This window comes from Anthonomus grandis, chromosome 6 (assembly GCF_022605725.1).
Source record: "Anthonomus grandis grandis chromosome 6, icAntGran1.3, whole genome shotgun sequence".
NCBI classification, from domain to species: domain Eukaryota; kingdom Metazoa; phylum Arthropoda; class Insecta; order Coleoptera; family Curculionidae; genus Anthonomus; species Anthonomus grandis.
In genome coordinates, this window is record NC_065551.1 from 27,688,888 (window position 1) to 27,713,121 (window position 24,234).

At 31.2% G+C, this 24,234-nt stretch overlaps 1 protein-coding gene across 2 annotated transcripts in view; it reads left to right on the forward strand.

Annotated features, from left to right (window-relative positions):
- LOC126737263 (ubiquitin carboxyl-terminal hydrolase 31) overlaps positions 1-24,234 on the forward strand; it is a 46,796-nt gene that overhangs the window by 19,896 nt on the left and 2,666 nt on the right. Inside the window, exons 5-10 of one of the 2 annotated variants that reach the window (XM_050442079.1) lie at positions 2,875-2,996; positions 3,924-4,182; positions 7,489-7,657; positions 11,454-12,003; positions 18,457-18,656; positions 18,761-19,043. In XM_050442079.1, the coding sequence (XP_050298036.1) occupies positions 2,875-2,996; positions 3,924-4,182; positions 7,489-7,657; positions 11,454-12,003; positions 18,457-18,656; positions 18,761-19,043 (1,583 nt within the window). Of the gene's footprint in view, positions 1-2,874; positions 2,997-3,923; positions 4,183-7,488; positions 7,658-11,453; positions 12,004-18,456; positions 18,657-18,760; positions 19,044-24,234 lie in introns of those variants that run through there. The other variant, XM_050442080.1, reaches the window with a different exon arrangement.

Genomic DNA, 24,234 nt, shown 5'->3' on the forward strand with positions numbered 1-24,234 from the left:
TTTCAGTGAATACGATAATTGCTGCACATATGTTTGCACATTGTTTTGGTTTACAGTTTCATAATAAATGGAAACGGTCTATACAAAACCTGCTATTAGCAGGTTTACATGCTACTTGAAGTAGAAATGTAACGTAAATTTCAGCTTCCCTTGTGCCTTACTTAATACTTAAATGCTGCCTAAAATAGTTTTTTGTTCCCTTAAAAAAGATATTAAATAAGAACCTTGGAACAATTTTGAAAGCATTATTTAGAGTTCGCCAACTTATACCAGGAAATATAATAGTAAAGTACATAAATAGCTATTACTTGCAAACATCTTTTTTTTTGTCATGATTCCTCTATAATTTCTCTCATGATTCCTCTAATTTACTAGTATTTTTTTAAAATCGTTTACGCAGCCATCAGCACACCTCGTTCATTTTCTCCAAGAGCCAAACACTTATTTTTAACAAAAATGATAATCTCACAATTTTAATAAAAACATGGCTGCACGTGTTTTGCTCACTTTTGAGCATCATCCGGTTTAAGAAAAAATATATTAAAATTATTTCAAATTAGAACAATTAGAACTTTTAAGGCAAACATTAAGTTACAATATAAACATAAAAATAAGAAGTTTTCAATTATCTTATAGAGGATCTATACTTAGTCCTATAGGCCTGTAACCCCTAAATGAAAATCTTGAATTAAACCACAATAATCGGAATAGAAACCAAAACTATGATTGGGGTATATTTCCTATGAAGGATCAAAAATATTGAAAATAATACAAATATTATGCAATTAAGATAGTGTTTGAATATAAGATATAGTTGAAAATAGATAATTCATGTACCTAAGGACTGGAAGGAAGTAATTTAAGAATTTTAAGAATTCTTATTTTAAATAGTAATTATACAACATTTAAAATTAAATAATTTTTTTAAACTGCAAATATTTTTTTTTCAATTTTAATAAGCTTAAATGAATTATACTTAGTTAAATAACTATTCCTAATAACTATTTAAAAATTATACAAAATTGGTTTGTTATTTTAAAAATACATAATTTGCTGTATTTTCCAAACGAAACTAGATATATGTATATTATGTTATAAATACAGGGTGCCGCATTAATCGATTGTGAAAAAGATGAAGTAGACTTCTGTCTTTTTAATATTAATTGGACGGATGAAACGAAATAATTTTTAAATGACTAAAATCTAAATTTCCATTACTGCAGCTACACAAATGTACATCAATTTAGAAAACTACATTTTCAAAAGTCTCTTTTTGCCTTTTATTTTAGGAGCATTTTTCAATATAAAAAATTTGTAGGTGATTTAAAAGTATTTCCTGATTTTAATTATTTTTAACTGTATGGTACGACTTTATTACCTTTTTAGGCTTGCTCGACTCTGACCAAAACCCGTGCATAGTTTAATTTTTATTTATTGCATTTTCTTATTTTCCATTATATGCATTAAGGTGTAACGATTCATGCAAAAACTTTGTTTAAATTAAAATAAAAAATGCAGAGGTGATACACCTGGTCATAAAAACACTGTACATAAATGAAGCGTGGAAATTATGTACAGTGCGACTTTTCCCATGTAGGCACATGTATGTATAATCTAAATCAGACAAACTGACACCCAAGTTATAACAAGAGACCTGTCTGCTATAAAACATTGCTGAATCTGTTCATGTCGGAATGAATAATTCCTGGTCTTGCTTTTATTTTATTATTATGTAGGTCTCATGGTCCACAGGTCTTACGCCTTTGAAAACGTAGATTAGGAAACTTTCAGCATAAAATTTATAGTGACTTCAAAATGTGGAGTTTTTTCCATGAATGCTCGATGCATTCGGTGAATGTTCAGATCAGGGCTTAAAAACTCCTTTGAAGACTTGTTTCAACTGTAGTGGTTTTCTTCAATGCGAAAACTACTGATGTGTTGCTTAATATGATCACAAATTTATTGAAAATTCCCTCCACGAGAACTTATAGATTATTCTACTGTGTATCAATGCGAATATTCCGCTAAATGTTTTTCTGCACACTTGGATATGGTGCCTTGTTCATGTGGAACTGTATAGAATACTATTACTTGACGTCGACTTTCTTCAGGCCTTTGGTATGACTTGTATGAAAATATTCCTTAAATTTAAAAAAAAAGCAAGCAAATAGTTACCCTGGTTATTGTAATCAATAGTTTCATAAAAGTCGTTAAAAAGTGATCTTTTACGTTCCCCACTGAGGCTGCGGCACCGGAACTTGCAACATGAGGCCTATAAACGAGAAAATCGGTAAGTTTTCTCCCAAAAACAATGTACACAAAATTGAACTACATCAATTTCAGGTGGCTTTTTCGCACACCTTTTTAATTTGTGTATCACTTAGTTTCTCTACTCTTGTCTTTCTTCCTTGATACTTTAACTACCCTTTTTCCTTTTTTTTTACAATGGCATTTTGAGAAACAATATCTTTCACATTTTTAGTTCCACATGTTCACTTATTTTGACTATTAACTAATAATACGGATATTTATAAACTCAAGAAGACTTCGATTGTAACGAAATAGCACGGGTTTTCCGTACGATTGACGGCCAAACTTAGACAGAGCCATCTTTAAATCCAATATTTAATGTCAGTATAGTGAGTACGGTTCTTAAAATTTTTTGTATATATTCGGCTTATAGACTGTAATAAAATACCCAATTTGGGCCATCAAGTACTTAGAGGCTTTTGAATTTCCACGCTTTAAATATTAAGTTAAATTGTACCCAAGGTGTTTCGCTTTTATTATTTCTGGTATATAGAACTTTAGAATCCTTTTAAAATTAATAATTTAATATTCTTTTAACAATTTAACATTAAACTGTCATTTTAGGAAGCCCGTACACGATGCAGGTTTCAAGGGAAACAAGCTACGACGATTTGCAGAAATTACTCCTGAAAGAGATGGCACCTATTTTACATGATGACATTTTAACCTCATCACAATCAAAAGGGGTATGTATGTCTAATATAAATTTAAAAAACATAAAATAATATTTGCATAGGCCCGATCGTAACTTCGACCTTAAATGAATATAAAAAACTTGATAAAAATATGAATAAGCGGCTCGAATTTTAGCGCTTTATCAAGAATTGATGCAAACAGTTTTGCTAAAAAAAAAACTTTGTTTCAAGGAAGCGTTTAATTTATTGTTTGCATAATCACAGAAGCGTAACGCGTGACAGTTTTTATTCAGTTATAAATAACTTATCTATTACAGTTTAGTAATTAAATATTGGAATTTTTTTAGTATTTAGATATGCATTAGTTGCTGCTTTTAAGCCATAAAAATTATATTTTTTTTCAATTAATCTAAAAAAATTAAATAGATGTTCTTCATGATAATTAAAGTATACTTAAAGTAATTGAAAGTATTATAAAAACACATCTCCTTTCTGACCTGACTAACATTTAAAAAAAAAATTAGCACACAAGCAGATCTTTTACATGCAAATCAATATTCATTACAATCAAAATAAACTTTATTGTTTTGAACAAATTTTTGTTGTTAATAAAGCAACTTAAATGTCTAAAGCATTTGAGTGTTGCAAGCTATCTAATGTTGCATGGTAGGTGATGAAATACATTTATACCTTCGTAAAAAATTGATTTCTGTATTGATACCGTAACGGCTACTACAGGGCTTTTAGAGCAGGACTAAAAGATTGCTATTTTTTTAATCACACATTTTTTGTAACGCAACGATCCAAGTAAAGTATATCAGCGCGTGATTTAATAATGTTGAGTATGACCGAGTTGAGTATGAAATTAATGTGAATTTTATGTCGTAAGGTCTATAAACACTGGAGAGTGCGTAAAGTGCAGATTACTTTACCCAATTTATGTTTGCAAAAAATATATTATTTATTATTTTATATAAGGTCTTTAAAATGAGAATATCCGATCCTGCTTGGAACGAAACCGAACCGCCTTGTTATCTGGAGCCCCACCTGGAGCATCCTTTGTTCATGGAGGCAGTGGATCAGGCGCTGGCTCTTTGCAGCGACGACGGGGGACCTGCGCATGTCAAACTTGTTCTGGAATGGACTGAAAGCGCCAGGATGTCGATAATTGCGGACCAATCGGATGCGATCGAAGAGCATTCGACCGTGAAAATGTTAAGGGCACAAGCTTTGCAAGGTAGGTCTAGGTGGAATTTTGTCTGGTTACAAAGGCAATATAAAGGAACTTGTTTTTTGCGTTTTGTATTTTGTCACCTCATATAACTATTTTTGTTGGTAATTGGCCCCTTACACCGTCACCTAATGGTAAGGCAATAACCTGGAATTTCTTTGAAACAGATTCTTTATTTTTCTTTATCTCTAGAAAAAGTTCGCGAGCTTTTTGACTTTTTGACTAGCCACCTAACTACATTTAATAAATTTAAAATTAATTAAATCCTTGATTCTTTACCTCGTAAAAGAACCCTTTAAGAATCTTTTAAGAACCCTTTAGCACAAAATGGACTTTCAAGTGTCCTGTCACCGATATTTTCTATATTTAGTCCAATAATTACTGGCCACTTGCACTAGACACTAGTTATTTATTGAATCGTATACAGATTCGATAATATGAGATTAATCTAATAAGACAACGTTTTGTATCCCTGCGGAATTTTCAATTTTTATAATCCGCTAAGCGCTTGAGGTCTGTTAGGCCATCGTCAGAGCTGCTCTGTAACAACAAGCAAAGGGATTATGAAATGACCTTATACAAAGAAGTTATCAAAGTTAAAGTCCAGTGCAACGATATATTAGAATGGTCACCCGTCAAAACACCATCATTCCACCTGCCAAACAATGTAAATAGAAGGTGGATGACATTGTTTGGCAGGTGGAATGCTGGTGTTTTGACGGGTGACCATTCTAATGTATCGTTGAACTGGACTTTAACTTTGATAACTTCTTTGTATAAGGTCATTTCATTATCCCTTTGCTTGTTGTTACAGAGCAGCTCTGACGATGGTCTAACAGACCGCAAGCGCTTAGCGGATTATAAAAATTGAAAATTCCGCAGGGATTAGTTGTCAAAGAGTACACAGAAAAGCACATCACATAAAGAAGAACGCAAGAAAAGTTGGACTGATGTACAAAGGTTTAAAATAAGGGAAAATATTGAAAACTGGTATACATATTTAAAAAACAATTAAAAACTGAGAATGAGATGTTAACATTCACTTTAGTAAACAATAGAGAAGTAAATGCCAAAATATCTCATCTGGTAATGAATAGAAAAAGAAAATACATCAATACCTACCTATATCGCAAAACCAGGAAGAACAGGAGAGTTTCTATTTAAAATATATATAGTAGATTTCTTTTTATTTATCCAATGAAAGTACATTTGCAAGAGTTTGCTTTACGGAACAAATTTTTAGTTTTAAAAAGTAGGCCTTTTTGAATTTTTGGCTTAATTTATATTTTTCGTAATTCAGCTATTATTTATTATGTATTTTTTTTTAATAAGAGAAAAATTTGAAACTAGGACTTCTAAGGCCTATTTCATTGGTTCTAATGTTATTTAGGAAAAGTTAATTTTAATTTCTCTGGTTATTTCAAGATCCTGTCTGTAATCTAGAACTTAAGGGGTTCTTGGATCTATGTTTTCAAAAATTAACATGATTTCCAAAAGCAGAATATTGTGGTCTATTCACATTTTTTAAAATTCTTGAGAGGGACCTTATCCTTTTTCCAATATATGTGGCAGGACAGTCTGCACATTTCCGTGTATAGAGACTACTTTTTTAGATATGAGGTAGAATTTGTTTATTATTTATGGAGTTAGTACTCCTAAAAGAGATAATCCTCGTTTGACAATTATTTCTCAATATTTTGGAAATCTGGTAAGAAAAAGGACCTAGGTAAGAGACGAATATATGTTTAAAATGGTCTTTAGGAAGGTCTAGAGAATGATCATTTTAAAATAAGTTAGCTTCCCTTTTTGTTTTTATTTTGGCAATTTGTGTTAACGATCTGTTACGGCATACACTATTGGCATTCACCTAATTCTTTTTTGCACATGATAGATACGTTCCCAAAAAATGCGTGTAAAAAGAGAATTAATTAACAATATTACAAAATTCTTCCCCAAAGCCGCGGAGAGGTGATTAAACGCTAATATTCTAATATCCTACACAAATAATTGACTTTTCCTAAGATGCTTCGTACACCTGCCGAAAAATAGACCTGAAAATATGGAAAATTTTATTATAATAAAACAACTCGTATAAAAAGAGATTTTTTCCTTTTCACTCAAGTAAAAAGAGAGAATTTAAATTTTATAAAGGCGCATCAGCATCTGGGGCCATTTAGTGCCCTATACTCTTTTTCATCCCTCTATGCTTGTATGTGGTTTCTGTGTGGGCTATCAGAATTCTAAAAATTATTGTTTTCTAAAAACTCTTCTATTAAAATTTACATCTAAATAAGGCAAAGGTTGTGTTTGGATTACCTCAAGAAGTTTATTGCCGCTTTTGTCTAAATCTAGTTTGAGTTATGTTCTGTAGTTTATTATTTATTTGAGGGAACAGATCGAGATATTAAAAGGTATTTGATATTCTAGAGCAAATGCTAGTTGAATTTTTTGCCATGTTGTCAGCTGTCATTCTTGTCTATATCTATGTGACTGGGAATGTAGACGAAGCTAACTCATTATGTCATTTTAAATATTTATGAATGCTGGGTGTTCAGAACTATACTTTCTAAGAGTATGTAGTGAGCTGAGAGGGTATGAGGCAATTAAGAATTTACTGGATGATTATGTGAAAAAATGCTGAATTGGTATGTGAGTTTGTCTTTGACCCGCCTGTGAACATTATGATATGGTCGGAATAACTATTCTCAACAATGACATAAAAATGATTTCTTATAATTTTTAGATGTGTGGATTTTTTATTGAATTTTGTTAGATTTAAACAATGCAACTGATCAGTTAAGTACTGAGATATTCTTACTAGTTCTTTACCTAATAAGAACCCTTTAGCATAGAATGGACTTTTAGTACATCATCTTTTTCTCCGTAACTCAAGGTCTTTTTCCTCATCTCTAACAAATCATTCTCAAAATTAGATATTCTGTACCATTTAAAGGCGATCTTAAATTTAAATGGGGCAAAGTCCTATTGTCCATAATACTGGACAAAATATTTATGTATGTCCTAAGACAGCACTGATATATTTGTTCACGCAAAGTTCATGGCTTAAAAAAATTATCACAAGAAAAATATTAACAAGGTAAACTTCAATTTAAAGTGGGAAACAACTAATGTGAACTACCAAAAATTTACATCAAGTTGCCAAATTTAAAAACCACAATTTTAGTATAACGGGAAATTTTCAGCCATCTGAACATGACTTTTTTACGCGTATTAACAATAGATTACAAGCGTCTAAATGCTTAAACTTACAGTAAAAACTTGTTATGATAAAACTAATCTAAATGTATCTAGGTGGAGCACCCCTAACCTTACAAGAGTGTCTTCAAGATTATACTGGCGCGGAAACGTTGACAGATGCTTGGCGATGCCCGCATTGCAAGCAGTATCAACCAGTGGTGAAAACGTTGGACGTCTGGTCCTTGCCTGATATATTAATCGTCCATTTTAAAAGATTCAGACAGTAAGTAATATTTTTTTAATATTGAGTTCTTCTTGAGCTGGAATACTTGGGATTTAAATAGTAACTTTGGATAACTAAGAGTCACTTTCCAAATAAGTAAACTAAGAAAATTTGGTGACAATTTTCGTAGCATATTTAAAATTGTATGTTTAAAAAAGGGTCAAACTGAGAACTTAATACACTAAATTTGTTAAACCATACATTTTAAGCACTACTGTGATAATAAGGTATTTTCTTTAAGTTACCTTACTAACTCAGAAAAGTTGTGTTCATAACATACGAGTCACTGCAGAAATGGCGACTAAAATAAAAAACATTCCTTATTTATTCCTGAAATATATTGCCAGCATCTGAATTTTCTTTTAGTTTCTCTTACACGAAAATACTCTGTTATTAGGTAGTATTACAAAAACCAATAAACCTCAGTTTTTATGCCTAAAATTGGTATTAACAGAGATTCTGAGTTCTATTAAATCAAATGTTAATCTTTGATCATCTGTATTTAATAAAAATTTAGGAATACATAAACTACGATCTGTTATACATATTGCGATAAAATTCATGTGTTAATGTCACATGTACCTTGGACGAAATCAAGCAAAACAGTTCCTATGAATATATGTCCTAAACGTCTTAGATTTTACAGCACAGGATGGTAAAGTTGAAAGAAAAAAACTGATTTTTTTTGATAAGTTTACATGTTGAATACATGTATCGTATTCAAATGTTTTGCTGGAAAAACTTAAAATGAAAAAATGATGAAAATAGAGTTATAAAAGTAATACTTGATGAGGATAATCAGATTTAGGCGTTATGGCTATCCACAATAATGGTTTTTATTTGTCTATACGAAAACCGTACATTGAGCAAAAATTAACAAGAAGAGATATGCTCTAAAAGAAATAAAGAATTTAAAAATATTTTTTTATTACAGGAAAAACCAGTGATGTACCCTTTTCTTTTAAAAAAGTATTCAGTTCAAAGCCTGCATGAACACCAATGGCGAATATAAAAATTTATATTGTATATAGGAAAAACGCTAGGGATCCTTTACTAATTTAAAAAAAAATATCTACAGGGGTAAATTTATCGAAAAAAGTAAGTTTTCTTCCAACAGTTTTTACATTACCCTGTAGTGTAAAATCTAAGGCGTTTAGGACATATGTTCATAGGAACTTTTAAATTTTAACTTTTTTACTTAAAAAATTACTGTTAATAAACTTTAAACCCTGCAGAATTGTTCTTAAAACCAATTGTCTATTATCAGTGAATTCATACCTTTACTAATAACTTAATCTCAGTATTATTTCCTTAATTAGCTTTTTGACTCGTTCGCGAAAGTGGAAAATAGAAATTGAGTAAAAATAGACAGAAAACTTAAGTTTTCTACAATTTTTTCATTAGGTTCTTCAGAGAGAAAAAAAAGGAATTTCTGGATTTTTTAAGAGAGTGTTTCTGCTAACTTTTTAAGTATAATCTTAATATTATAATGCAGTACGTTTATTAAAATTTGTATATAAATATGACGAAATTTGCAGTGCCTGAAAAAGTGATTGCCTAACAATGTATTTATAGACCTAATGAATAAATATTATTGGTAATACGAATAAGCGGAAAATAAAAACTCGACATAATAAGCTTAAAAAAATAACTTTATTGATGTAGGGTAGTAACTATTATACAATCATGTAAAAATGTCGAATATTTTTTATTTGTCAAAAAAAAACGTGTTTGATTGAGGCATATTTGAACAGTTTACATTAAACAAAATATTATTATACTTACTCTTTAGGTAATATGATAAATACATAAATTAAAATTCACATATTAAATTAACAATATTAACTTAATTATCAATAATTATGTGATACACAGTGCGAAAAAATCTAGATTCTTATAGTACAATATCGTTTTCGGTGTAAAGGATGTTAGAGCCTTTGCTGTCTTTCTATTTTGTTACTACATGACCAATACGCTACTTTAACCAAATTTGTACCACTAAAGTCAAAAAAGTTCCTTCCGACATCGATTCTGCATCAATTGTCAACCAATGGTATAAACATCTAATTTTTAAATTTTAAATGAATCTGTTTAAGACCGGTGCTAGTTGTCTATTCTGTTGTGTAAAGGACATTTTTATTCATTTTTTGGTAGGAAATAGTAGAGTAATGAATTTGATGATAAGTAATGAATGAGTCATCTTAGAATAAGAAGTATTATTCGAAAGATCTATATATATAGTTCCACTAAAGCGTTAATAGTACTGGCACCGTAAAACATATTTTTATGTTAACAGAATTCTTACCTTTGAAAAAATGTTTAGGAAACAACCTTCGATTGGATATTTTATCAGCGTACAGGGTGTCCCATTTTGGGTACTTTTCCGGGATATCTCCGTTATGAGATAGAGAGTTGCGGTTTTCGCGATACTGTGCTACTTTTTGGTAAAACTAAAAATGCTGGTAACAAATTTTCATAGCCCTTTTATTTTTTAAGATACAGGACATTTTTGAAATTTTTGCATTTTGGGACCCCCGTCGTATCTCCGTTATTTTTACAGTTTTTGTAAAAGTAAAAACTCATTCTCATAGATTTTTTTCCATAGAGTCTAGTGGTATAGATATATATTTTTTTTGATTACTAGTTTTTGAGTTATAACCCAAACTTATGTTTTTTTTAAATGGAACACTCTATATTATATAACACTATGGACTTATTTTCAAAAATACGCAAATAACTAAGAATTTTCTAAATTAAATGCCTAATTTTATAGTAGGCCATGAATAACAATAATAGACAAATAAAAAGTTACAAATTAATCACGACGAATGGGGAATTGCATCATTCTTATTTTTTTTTTGTAAAAAAGGAACATAAAAAACAAATATATAAATTTAATAAACACTATAAGAACACAACTATATAACAAAACAACATTTTTACAAGAGATGTTCAAAATGACCACCATCTTCTCTGATACAAAATTGGCACATTTTTGTAACCCTTTAAATAGCATTCAAAATAATAATTTTTCTCCTTCTCAGATTTTGAAATGCTAAAATGAATTGCGTCTTGAAGTTCTATGAGATTATTGCATTTATACACTTGATCTTGTATATACCCCATAAAATTATTTATTTATTTATAATACGATATCCACCAATTTTACAAAAATAAAATAATACAAAAGATACTAATATTAATTCAACTTAAGCTTGATAATAGTAAGACATAAATCAATGTTACCAATTAATTTAAAGAAATGTTAATTTAATAAAAAACAATTTATTTGAATTTTTTTGGTTTTTGGTTATAAACAGCCATGACCCCCCATTAAACTATGAAGTTGATCATTTAAATTTAGAAAATTGTAATTTTTTTGCGTATTTTTGAAAATAAGTCCATACTGTTATATATTTTTAAAAAGGTAAAAAAAAGGCCAATATTATAAACTATAAATGTACAGGGTGTTCCATTAAAAAAAAACATAAGTTTGGGTTATAACTCAGAAACTATTGATCTAAAAAAAATATATTTACACTACTGGATTCTACGGCAAAAAATCTATAAAAATTAATTTTTACTTTTACAAAAACTTAAGATTAAAGATAACGGAGATACGACGGGGGTCCCAAAACGCAAAAATTTCAAAAATGTCCTGTATCTTAAAAAATAACAGGGCTATGAAAATTTTGTTACTAGCATCTTTAGTTTTACCAAAAAGTAGGACAGTGTCCCGCAAAAGTACCCAAAATGGGACATCCTGTACATTATCGAACTTTTCTTTTTACTTCAGACATACTATTAGAGGAGCAAACTCCTCAAAACTGACCACAATGGTCGACTTCCCGGTGAACGGCTTCGACATGTCTCCCCATCTCGCCTCCAAACGTCATCCGCAGAACCTCCCGCAGAACAACATGACCGAAAGCGAGATGATCAGCATCAATAACGGCTGGTCCCCGTGGAAACGCGCCAGGAAACAATCCAATTGTCACGAGAACGTTTACGATCTATACGGAGTGTGCTATCACCACGGTAGCGACCTGGAAACCGGACATTATACGGCCGCGTGTAAAAACCCGTACGACCAAAACTGGTATTTGTACGACGACGCGAAAGTGGTGAACTTAAGTAAAGATTCGGACGACGTGTCCTCCGTCTTGGTTAATAATAGAGCCTACATTTTATTTTACCAGAGACGGTGTATGGGGAATAGTAATAGTTCGAATAGTTCGGCGGCTAGCACCAGCTCGGTGGGTTCGGGAAGTGATCACTGGGTTACTCGGATGCCTAAGTTCGTTCCTCCGAAGTTTGCTCCCGCCATCGTGAAACCACCAGAAAAGGTGAGAGTTTTTAGGATTTATTTTATTTCAATAAACAATTTTTGAGATACAGTAATAATAAGTAAGATATATATTCTTTTTTTTTAATTGCTCAGTATTTATTTATTTATTTGCACTTTACAGATTATATTACACTGGGTAACTAATCTTATTACAAAATAAAATCCTAAATTTAAATTCTTTTTAGTTGGGGTAAATTAACGTTAAATAAGTCTATTTTTTCGTGTATTTTATTATAGAGGTTACAACACATACTGAAAAGAGGAGAATTTAGATGTTTATTGTTATTGGCTACATATGGGAGGTAAAAACTAAAAGCATTTCTGGTATGGTATGCTGGCACATTAAGAGAAAGTTTACATAAGAATAGAGGATCATCATTAAAGCCATTTAGCAATTTAAAAAGATACACTACAGTAAAGTTGAATCTACGCCTCTCAAGTGATTCCATATTGTAAATATTACATAACTCAATTGAAGAGGCATTACTATTGTAATATTTGTTTTCTCTAAAAAACATGTAACGTGCCATTTTGTTTTGAGTACGCTGTAAGTCATATTTGTAACATTCGTTCATGGTTTCCAAATTATGTAGGCATATTCTACTAAATTTCTTATGTATGCATAGTACAGCTACCTCAAACATGCTGGATTCTAGAACTCTTTAGTATGTCTTACTATGAATACCATACATTTGAGATGCTTTATTTGTAATTTATTTATAATGAGATATAAATATTAGTTTTTGATCAAAGGTCTAACCTAAGTCAGTAACCTCATTGACGCATTTAAGCAACACATTATTTAATTTGTACGGGTACATGAAACTGTTTTCTTTCCTATGATATAAAAGGATCACATTTATACCTACAGTATTGTGCAAAAAGATAGCAACATTGAACTTTCCTGTTATATATCTTTTAGTATCTATTTTATAAGTAAGGTTTTTTTTATTATTTACAAGAATAGTTGAGCCTGTTTATATTTTCATATTATCATATTTTTTGTATCATAATAAATAAAACACCAAATTGTTTTATGCAAATTTATTATTCAAAAATATAGCAACAAAAAATAATTTTGATTCTAAAAAAAATATAACCCAACTAAATTAAAATCAATTCAATATTTCGTGTAGTACCCCTTCTCCTTTATAACATCTGCACATCGTCTTGGCATGGACTCAATTAATTTCATAATATAGTCATTGTTCACTTCTTTCTAAGCCTTTTCCACTATTTTAAAGAGAATATTTGTATTAGAGCATGTTAGGTGCCTGATTTTGGTGTCAATGTAATGCCATAAATTCTCTATAGGGTTTAGGTCTGGCGATTGAGATGGCCAGACCATTACATTTATTTTTTTCATCGGATAGCCACCTCTTAACAAATTGAGAAGCATGTTTTGGATCGTTGTCATGCTGAAATATGCCTGTTACTGGCATGACTTCATCCATATATGGCACTAAATGTATTTGCAGAATGTCTTTGTACATGAAACGATCCATTTTGCCCACTATTCTTACTATGGGTCCCATGCCACGAGCCAAGAACCATCCCCATACAAGAATATTTCCCCCTCCATGTTTAACTGTGGGGCAAATGTACTTTTTGTTTAATCTTTGTTCACTGGGGCGCCTGACGGACATCACTCCATCAGTCCTGAATAAATTATATTTAGATTCATCACTTAATACGACTTTCTTCCAATCAGCTACAGACCAGTGGACATGAGATTGGGCAAAGTGAAAACGAGCCTTGACGTTCTTCTTTGAGAGTAACGGTTTTTTGGCGGGGCGACGAGCAGGTACAGTAGCGGCCAAATGTAGAGAAACTTTTAATTTTTTAAAAAATTAATTAATAGGTTAAATAAAAAGTTTTAATTTCATCACTAAATCATTGGGTACCTTAAGTTACTTATAATGATATAAAAATAAACACATTCTTTAACACATGACGAAAATACCAAAATATTTTTCATTTTTTTGCGGCCATAAGTAGAGAAACTTTTTTTCCGATCATTCCTAAACAAACAGTTTTTGAATAAAGAGAATAATATTTTAGTCGTGTGTTAGTATTAGTCGAGTAAGATGCCACGAGGTATTCATTTGTCAGTTCAGTTAAAAGAACTAATTATAAAAAAATATCAAGATGGATTGAAACAAAATCAAATTGCAATTGATTTAAAGCTTAATAAAAGTGTTATATCTAAACAAATCAAGATGTACAAAGAACGTGGAGGTTCTTTAATTAAACCTAAGACCGGAAGGCCGCGAAAGACTACTCCTTCAGATGATAAAGTAATAAGAAGATGTTCCCAAAAAAATCCTTTCTTTACTGCCGTGGATATTAAGAAAGGAAACCCTTCCATTTCACTATCCATCCGTTCCATAAGAAGACGCTTAGGCGAAGGAAACCTCCAAGCCAGACGACCGGCAAAGAAACCATTCATTTCCAAGAAAAATCGGCATGCTCGTTTAAAATTTGCTAGAGAACATTCCACTTGGACTTATAACCAATGGAAAAACATACTTTGGTCCGATGAAAGTAAATTTAATTTATTTGGGTCGGATGGAATAAAGTATGTAAGGCGTCCCCTACATCAAAGATTCAATCCTAAATACACTAGGCCAACCATAAAACATGGTGGAGGTAATGTCATGGTATGGGGTTCTTTTTCTGGGCATGGACTAGGTCCGCTAATAAAAGTTGAGGGTATTATGGACAGATATCAATATTTACAGATCCTCAAGAATCATATGATACCTTACGCCGAAGAAAACCTTCCACTAATTTGGAAATTTCAACAGGATAATGATCCTAAACATACAGCTAAAATTGTTAAAGATTTTTTTGCGGAGGAACAGCTCAACGTTTTAGCCTGGCCTCCACAAAGCCCCGACTTAAATCCCATTGAAAACCTATGGGAACAATTGGAGTTAGATGTTAGGCGTAAATATCCCGAAAAATTTAAAAACAAAGAAGAACTGTTTTGCGCATTATCGCAGGCCTGGCAGGAAATACCAGAAGAAAAAATTGTAAAATTGTTGGAGTCGATGCCCAGAAGATGTGCAGAAGTTATTAAAAACAAAGGTTTTGCTACCAAATATTAGGTTTATTTTAAGTATTTGTAATATTTTGCTTAAGTTTCTCTACTTTTGACCGCTTAAAAAATAAAAAAAAAATTTTTGTGGGTTTATAAATAATTTTCTTATACACTAGTTATTTATTTTTTATGTTGTATTTGTGTTCCACCTAAAACAATAAAATATATTTTTAAAAAGTAATCTATCAATATTTTTTTAAAAATAATCAAAAGTTTCTCTACTTTTGGCCGCTACTGTAAGTTGGCATCAAGTAATCTTCTCCTTACGGTACTGGAACTGAGGTTTACTCCTCCACCCTCTTTTAATTTTGCCAAAATTTAGGAAGAAGACAAAAAAGGATTTTCTTTGGAAATTCGTAGCAGCTGCCAATCCATCCTCAAATTTGTTTTTCTGGGTCTACCAGGAATGGGCGCCGGTGCAGCTGTTCCAGTAAAGCGAAATTTTTTGCAAACTCTGGATACGATTGACCTGTGAAGCCGTAAGCTTCTTGCAATGTCACTCTGCCTAACACCATTTTCGTAATGCTCCACAATAATTTTTCTTACATCACCAGAGACGGTTTTTGAGCGACCCATTTTAAGTCAATTCTGAGATTCAAAAATAACAACTTTACAGCAGGTAAATCGATATTTAACTGATAAAAGAAACAAGAATGTTGCTATATTTATGCACATTGTCTAAATAAACAAACATGAAGTTCCTTACTCTGCATTGGCATTCTTATGATATCTCGGTATATTTATAAATAATACAGAGGCGTGTACTTAAAAGTAAAGAAATAATATGGAATAAATAAAGGAGCAAATAATATTTTTGAAAACATCGCTTGTTGCTATATTTATGCACACTGTATAATTAAGTATATTTTATTCTCGATTGACGATTGAATGACACTCTCCAAATCTTTTTGTAAATCAGCAGCAAGGCTTTTTATTATCTTGTAAATTCATGTCATTCGCAAACAATCAACCTGTTGATTTTTTTAACACTTTTATAATACTATTTGCAAATAATAATAATAAGGTATCCAAATTGGAACCCTGAGGTACACCAGATGTAGGAATAAATGGCTGATATTTAAACGAACTCACGAAGATATCCCGTAAAAAACTGTATTAAATTTGCATGAAATCCAAATTCATATCTTAGTATACCTAATAATATACCAGAAAAAACTCAGTCGAAAGGTTTTTCAAAGTCCGTGTATATAAAATCTATTTGTTCTCGAAGATTCAAAGCATCAGAGATCTCTTGGGTATCATTCATTAAATTACTCTTGAGATTTAGGAAATCCATGCTGAAAAACGCAAATGCTATTTTTCATTTTACTATATATTATTTTTGATAAAATTAGCTCAAACAGTTTGGCAGGGGAATTCGGAACTAGAACCCATAATAAATAAACATCGACGTAATTTTTTTGCCAATCATATACATTTTCAGCACATTGAACTGATTATATAAATTTAAATTTACCGCCCCTGGATTCTAATGTTATTGAATGACGGAAATCAGTGATTTGTCGAGGTTTATTAGCTTTTTGTCATAAACTCTCAACTTGCAATCGAAAATTGTTTCTTCCTAAAACTGTCTAACGTAAATATGTATTTAAGTAGAGTAATTATTGACACATAATAATATATTTTTCGTTTGCAGTATATTTTACTACAGATGACGTGCATTGAAGTTTATTTGATGTGCGATATACATCACTAACTAAACAGATAAAATTATCATTATATACCCTATGAGCTATAAAGACAATATAAAAACACATTGAACTTACATAGGGAAATTTTGTGTTGTAGGGCAGAACACCTGGTATATCTATTTTTTTGCATGAGTAGATTTATCACTTGGTTATTATTATTACTACTATTTTTATGGATTTATCTCGTATATTTATTATGCTCATTAGTAAATTTAGAAAAAAATCTAATGTAAAGTACTTATAACCATTAAATAATCACATAATATGATAAAAGTCTAATGCTTTTAAATTCGAGAATCTTTTAATGTTTTTGTTAATAATAAAATGCAAATTGAAATGTACATTATTTCAATTATATTATACTAAGTGCAAGTCTTTTTGGACAATACACTGGTCCATTTACAAAAATTTATTGTTTAGTAATAGTCATTGAGTTTCCCGACCAATTACCTGATTTAAAGCTCATACAGCTCTTTACGTTGCATAGATTCTTCGAACTATAAAAGAACATTGCAACTATCTTATCACAGTAGCTAATTTAAATTTTAACAAAGTGTTTTGAGCTTATTGTAATGTAACAGATATGAATTATTAAAAAGAATTTAGATTATCTAAATGTTTTAGATAATCTATTCTATAGTTATCCGGTCCTAAAATTTTTTGGTCCAAACAGCAACCGAAAATGTGGCAATTATCGACTCTCCTTGAATCTATTTCTGAGTATAGACTATTAGTTTGAGAATCTTTTTTTTTTTAAACAAACTTCGTTTTGAGGTACATAATAAACTTTAGGCCTATATTATTTACCTGCTCATAACTGCAGTACAAGAAATGGACTATTTCTTTAACCTTAAACATCATTTTGCCCCAGTAGACTGTTAAAAGTAGAGTACGCGCCAACAACTTTTAATTATATCATTTTAAAAGGTTAAAAGATTAAAACGAATATTGGCGAATGGTATATTAACGAATTATATTAACGAATGGCATATTAAAATAAATGTGACAAAACTTGTGAAGGACAAACTTGTATTGCTTTAAATATGTTACTTTTAAGTTTTTGTAAATCCCAGTTTTGTCCCATTCACATATATTTTAATATACCATTTTTATTCGTTTTAACCTTTTAACCTTCTCTGAGGCACTTGAACTGCAAGATGAATTGACAGAACCCCTTAATTTGTTATCCCTGATGATGGACATGTTATATGTCCGAAACATGTTAGATTAATAGTTCTTAAATAAATTTAGGGGAGGATGACCGAAATACTAAGTTTCCCATTGATCTCACTAATAGAATGGACTACTTCTTCCTTCAACTATATCATTTTACTACAAAATATACGAGTATTTATCAATCTCTAATTCAAGATACTTTTTTTAAATTTATCTTCTGGTTTTAATATGTGACATATTAATAAATACGTTTGCAAGTATGTGTCTAATAAACACCTTTACGTATTCTGTAATTTTTCTATTTAAGATAGTCTTGTACTATTCATCTTTACCAAGGTTTTCATTAATGCTTTCATAATGTGGATAAAATATTTATATTTGTGAACAAAAACCAAAACTCTTCATTGACTAGATTACTCTTAATACGCCTCTAAAATTAATTGTAAAAAATTATTTTAAGGTAGAAAAAACCGTACAAATAAAAGATGATGCAAAAACGATCGAAAAGGAGGGAGAGACTAAAAAAGATAGCAAAATGCACGAAGTGGTGGCTTTGCGGAATAGTCAGAATACACTTTACAGCAGTCGAAAATCCTTGGAGATTAAAGTGTCAGAGAACGTTAGTAGAAATTCTCCAACGTTGAGTTTGAACTTAAACAGGTAATATTTAGAAGTAGTATTTCCTGATACTTTAGACTGTCAAATGCTGAATAAAAAAATACTTGAGATATTTTCCAATATTTTATTTTGTTTTATCTATGTAGGTCATCTTCGGAAATCTCCACAAAAAAGCCAATTTACACCACAAGCGTGTACATAACTTCACCTGCGAACCCGGATATAATTTCCTCGTCACCTAAAAAATCGCCGATTTTCGAGAGCGTTCGACAGGAGGACATTAATGTTGTCCTGCGGGAGCCGGGAGTGGAAGCGAATGATGTTCCCAGTGCGTCAAAAAAGGATCGATTAGACGTCTACACCACCACCGCTTCGATCCATAGGCATTCGGATATTGGCAAGGGAGCGTCGAGGCAACAACTTAATTGGGTAAACATTATTATATTATTGCCAAATTTAATTTAACACTTGTTGCGGAATTTATCGTTGTCGAGTTTTAGGTTTTCACGTAATTTATAAATTTTTGCACCTTATTTAAATCGATACGCTACAGCGCACACTGGTTTGTCTCTGTATAGTTTTGCCAAAATTCATATTCTCATTTTTTTTGTTTGGTTATTTTTTTAAAAGTGAGTGACTATTCATTCCAGCACTATATTAAAAAAGGATAATATAATACAATCAATTTCGATAATTTCTGTTTATATTGCCTATAGTTACCTTTATGTTTATACAGGGTGTCCCAGAAGTCGACTATCAAACTTAAGGAGGGGAAGGAGGAGGTCATTTAGAATCTAAATATCTATATATGTGGTTATCAAAATATTGATGGGTAAAAAGTTATTCACCTTTTTGTATTTTTTATTAAAATCGAATACTGCGAACAATAAAAGAGTTATGCAAAATAAACGCGGTAAACTACTGTTTTATTTTTGGTTATGTTTAATTCTTAGGGATGTCCTTTTAATTTTAAAATAGTTTCAAAAACTCTAATGTCTTCTAGTCCAAAAAAAAATGTTTAAAAACAAGTTTTGATTTCAAAAAATCTCAGTAAGTTTTTTTAATGGATGGTGATAAAAAGAAATTACCCTTTAAAAAACTGACCCGCCCTTAGAAAATCTTAAGAAATTATTGTAGATTCTTAACATAATAATAAATAATAAAAACAGATTTGTTTTGCCCAATTTCTAATGGAAATACTTTACTTGTACCACTGCCAATTCTTTTAAAAATCACAAAAACTTTTAAAGGTTTTTATTCATTACCAATATTATTAAGGTAGGTATAGTTAGAAAAGTTTATAAAGAACCGGTGACATCAACAGGCGGCAAAATCCGCGCATCTCGTTATTCTATCGATCGGGTCAGATGACTATGTCGAGGTCGGAAGACAGTGGAGGCGGCACACTTGTTAAAATTATTAATATCTATTTGTACTAGAGTTTAAATAGCCCTAGATTTTTAGTAGGTATAGCTAGCGATATTATAAGTGCATTTGATTTAGTTGAAATACCAATTAAGAATGCATATATTTAAATTTAATTGCTCCGAGATTCGTTTAAAAAAATGTAGATTAATTAAAATTATATTTTTTAGCATTGTGATGTGCCCATAAAAAATCTAATAAAAAATAGTTTTACTCACAGGAGGATGCAGTTCGCTAATTATTTTTAAAACAGGACTTCAAATAGGTAGCTGAAAATTATTCTTTATTCGCATTTTTTTTTAAGGATTAGGTATTTTAAACGACTTGTATAAAGAAACAAATTGGTATAAGCTTAAAGTTTTATTTCATTATTTTACATATTATATATTTTTATTCACTATCAGATTGTGTATTACAACCTAAATCAGATTCATCCGATGAAGACCATTCGATCTCTTCATCAGATGAGCCTGTATTTACTGTAAATTTTAAAGAATCCAATGCTTCATCAAAAAGGTGATGGCTTTCGAAATATTGTTTTTCTATGTTGTCTATATGGTTGCAAATATTTATCCACTCATCGAAATTTCCGCAAATTTCTGCGTTGTCAAAGTTTCGACATCCGCCAATTTAAAAGTGGAATTTCTGCTTGCCACCCAATTCTAAACAGTTGTCCAAATTTTATTTACTAATTAATATAATTACAATATAATTAAATAATATAATTACAATAATTTAATACCCATTTTCTTAACCTTTTTTTCTTTGGACTGATAAAGGAACAGGAAGGTATATTTTCTATATCTTCTGACCCTTGGACCACTCTTTTGTAAGTTGACTGGGATACTCGAGTGGCAGCTAACGTACGTTGTCTAAAATATTTATATACTATTATTGTACGTCCTACAATAAAATATGAATTTACATTGTTCACTTACCTAACATTTTTCAAAGAAATAGTAATTCCTTGCTATGCTTCTTTTTTCATAAAAGCTGCCACGTTAAAAATAATCTCTCTCCCTTGGCTGTGAATTATTTGTCCTTGTTTGCCTACTTTCTTAGGTGACATCTAAAAAAAAATTAAAAAGTAAAAAAATTAATATACACATGCACACTCTAGGCTGTACATATTTACCTACAAGTTAAATACCTATTATTTTGTCACTTAAAATCAAAGTATATTTTAAATAATATAATTTTTAACAGTAACTAATTTTCATTTATTTTTTTAAATTATTAGACAATTGAAAATTTAAACCAATTTTACTTACCTTTTATAATAAAAATCGGAGTCTAATTAAAAAAACTATAGTCTATTTCACTATTATACCTTAAAAAAAACACACAACAGATTTTAAATGCCTTATAACACGATTAACTCACTTCCCGTACGAGACGACACTGAGTAGGCCTTCAGGCTACGTCATAGGCTTTAAATCCCCGGCAGGTACAAAGAAACGAAGTACGGCGGCTGATTTGTTCTTGCGGCTTCTTTAATAAGAAGCGAGAGAAAATATATTGCGGTCGTCTTTTCTCTCTGCCACCGGATTTTCTATCGATTTTGTGTTGAAAAATGGGTTTGTGCGCATATTGAGCAGCCGGTTCTTTATAAACTTTTCTACCTATATTTACCATTTACCCATTTATTAAATTTAAGGTGAACGTTAAAGTTCAGTTTAAAAATATTTTGAATATTTTGAATTGCCCTTTTTTGTTGAGATAAAAATAACAAACGATTTGGTATGTTTCAAATCAGTCTTAGGTACGCTTTCCTCCATACTGGGCTATTACATTTCGAGCTTTGCGATTAATAAGTACCTACTTTTTTATTTGTTAGTTCAACTATTAAAGATGCCTTATGCACCACAGGAATATGCAGAAATGCATTATGTCTACGGGTTTTGTGACGGTAATGCTCGGGCTGCTGCTAGAGAGTATAGGGCACGATTTCCTAACAGAGCACATTATCCTGATTACAGAATGTTTCAAAATGTTCATAGGATATACGTGAATGGTCAAATTCCTGGCCAGCATTTGCCCAGAGAAGGAAGGCCTAGAGTTGATATTGGTGAAGATGAGATAATAAATATGGTAGCAGAAAATCCGACCATTAGTATTCGTCGTATAGCAAGGCGTTTGGGATTATCATCTTCATCGGTGCATCGCATTTTGAGAAGATCTCTGTTACATCCATATCATGTGCAACGGGTGCAAGCATTGTTACCCGGAGACTACGCCACAAGAGTACGATTTTGCAGGGATATGTTACGTCGCAACAGAACCGACCCTCAGTTTTTCCAAAGAATTTTGTGGAGCGACGAATCATTGTTTCAAAGAATAGGAATATTTAATATTCACAATTTACATCATTGGGAATATGTTAACCCTAGAATTGTGCGCGCTTCCCGTTTCCAACATCAATTTGGAATAAACATGTGGGCTGGAATAATTGAGGGTAATTTAATTGCCCTTTTGAATTACCAAGATGACTCAATGGCGAAAGCTACCTCAATTTTTTGCAAAATCATTTAAATGTCTTACTAGAAGACGTATCCTTAGAAACACGTCGAACCATGTGGCTGCAGCATGATGGAGCTCCTCCACACTACGCTCGAGTAGTGAGAGTTTATATCAACCAACAGTTTCCAAATCGTTGGATTGGCAGAGATGGGACTATCCGCTGGCCACCGCGGTCCCCCGACCTTAACCCATGGGACTTCTTTTTGTGGGGTTATTTTAAAGAATTATAGTCTTATAATAGAAGAAGCGATCAGAGTGATCAATAACAACCAGCGGAAATTCCAACGGTTAAAAACAAATTTCATTCGACGATGTAGATTATGTGTAAGGGTAGGCGGCCGACATTTTGAACATTTAATGTAGTTAATACCTTATTAATAATTAAATAAAAAAAATATTATTACAATTTCTTGTATTTTTGAAAAAATGTGGCAATGGTACAAATAAAGTATTTTCCATTAGAAATTGGGTAAGACAAATCTGTATTCAAGTCTTTAATTATGTTATGTAACTACAGCTCGGAAATATCGAAATGGGCAGTGAAATTTGGGTGCGCACTGGCAAAATCCTCGAAAGCCCATTTTAGACCGTTGGTTTTTCTGTCTTCCTTCCCGTATCTCAAAGGCCATTTCGATATGGGCGAGTTGTACATTAATTTCTCAAGATTTTCTAAGGACGGGTCAGTTTTTTAAAGGTTATTTTCATTGAATCAGCATCCATTAAAAAAAAATATTCATATTTTTTGAAAACAAAACTTGTTTTTAAGATCATATTTTTCTTGACTAGAAGAGAACAGAGTTTTTGAAACTATTTTAAAATTAAAAGGACACTCCTAAGAATTAAACATGACTAAAAACAAATCAGTAGAATAATCCGTTTATTTTGCATAACTTTTTTATTGTTGCCAGCATTCAATTTTAATAAAAAGTACAAAATATTAAATAACTTTTTACTGTCAACAATTGGATAACAACATATATAGTTATTTTAATTTAAAATGACCTCCCCCTTCTCCCCTTTAAGTTTAATCGTCGATTTTTGGGACACCCTGTATATCGCTACGTAAAAAGATGGAAATAGTAATCGTAAAAGAATAAAAAAAAAAACAAAACAACAGATACAGTGGCGAACAAAAGCATAGAAATATTTATAAATCTTTAATATTTTTCACACCATTATGATTTTTTTAAACTAAATTACATTTTTGTATTAAGCGACGGAAGGCAATAAAGCATACAGTAAAGAAAATAATATACGCTCAGATATATTTTGTAGATTTTTTTTATTAAATACATTTTTTTAATCAATAGTAGGGAAACATTTTAAAATTATAAGGCAAAAAACTACTATTCATTCAATAAATCTTTTTTAGTTAATATTTAGTTGGCCATCCCTTAGCCTTAATGACTGCTTGGCATCGCCTTCCCTTTGAGTCAATTAGGTTCTTGCAATAACCGATTAAAATTTGACTCCAACCTTTCTGCAAAACTATCCATAGATCTTCTCGGCTTTTGATGTTTCTTTGTCTAAGTGCTGCCAAAGATTCTCTATAGGCTTTGAATCGGGTGATTGGGAAGGCCAATCCAATACTCGAATTTTTTCTCCTTTAAATGCCAATTCTTAACTAGTCTGGAAGTGTGTTTAGGATCATTATCCTGTTAGAAAATCCATAACA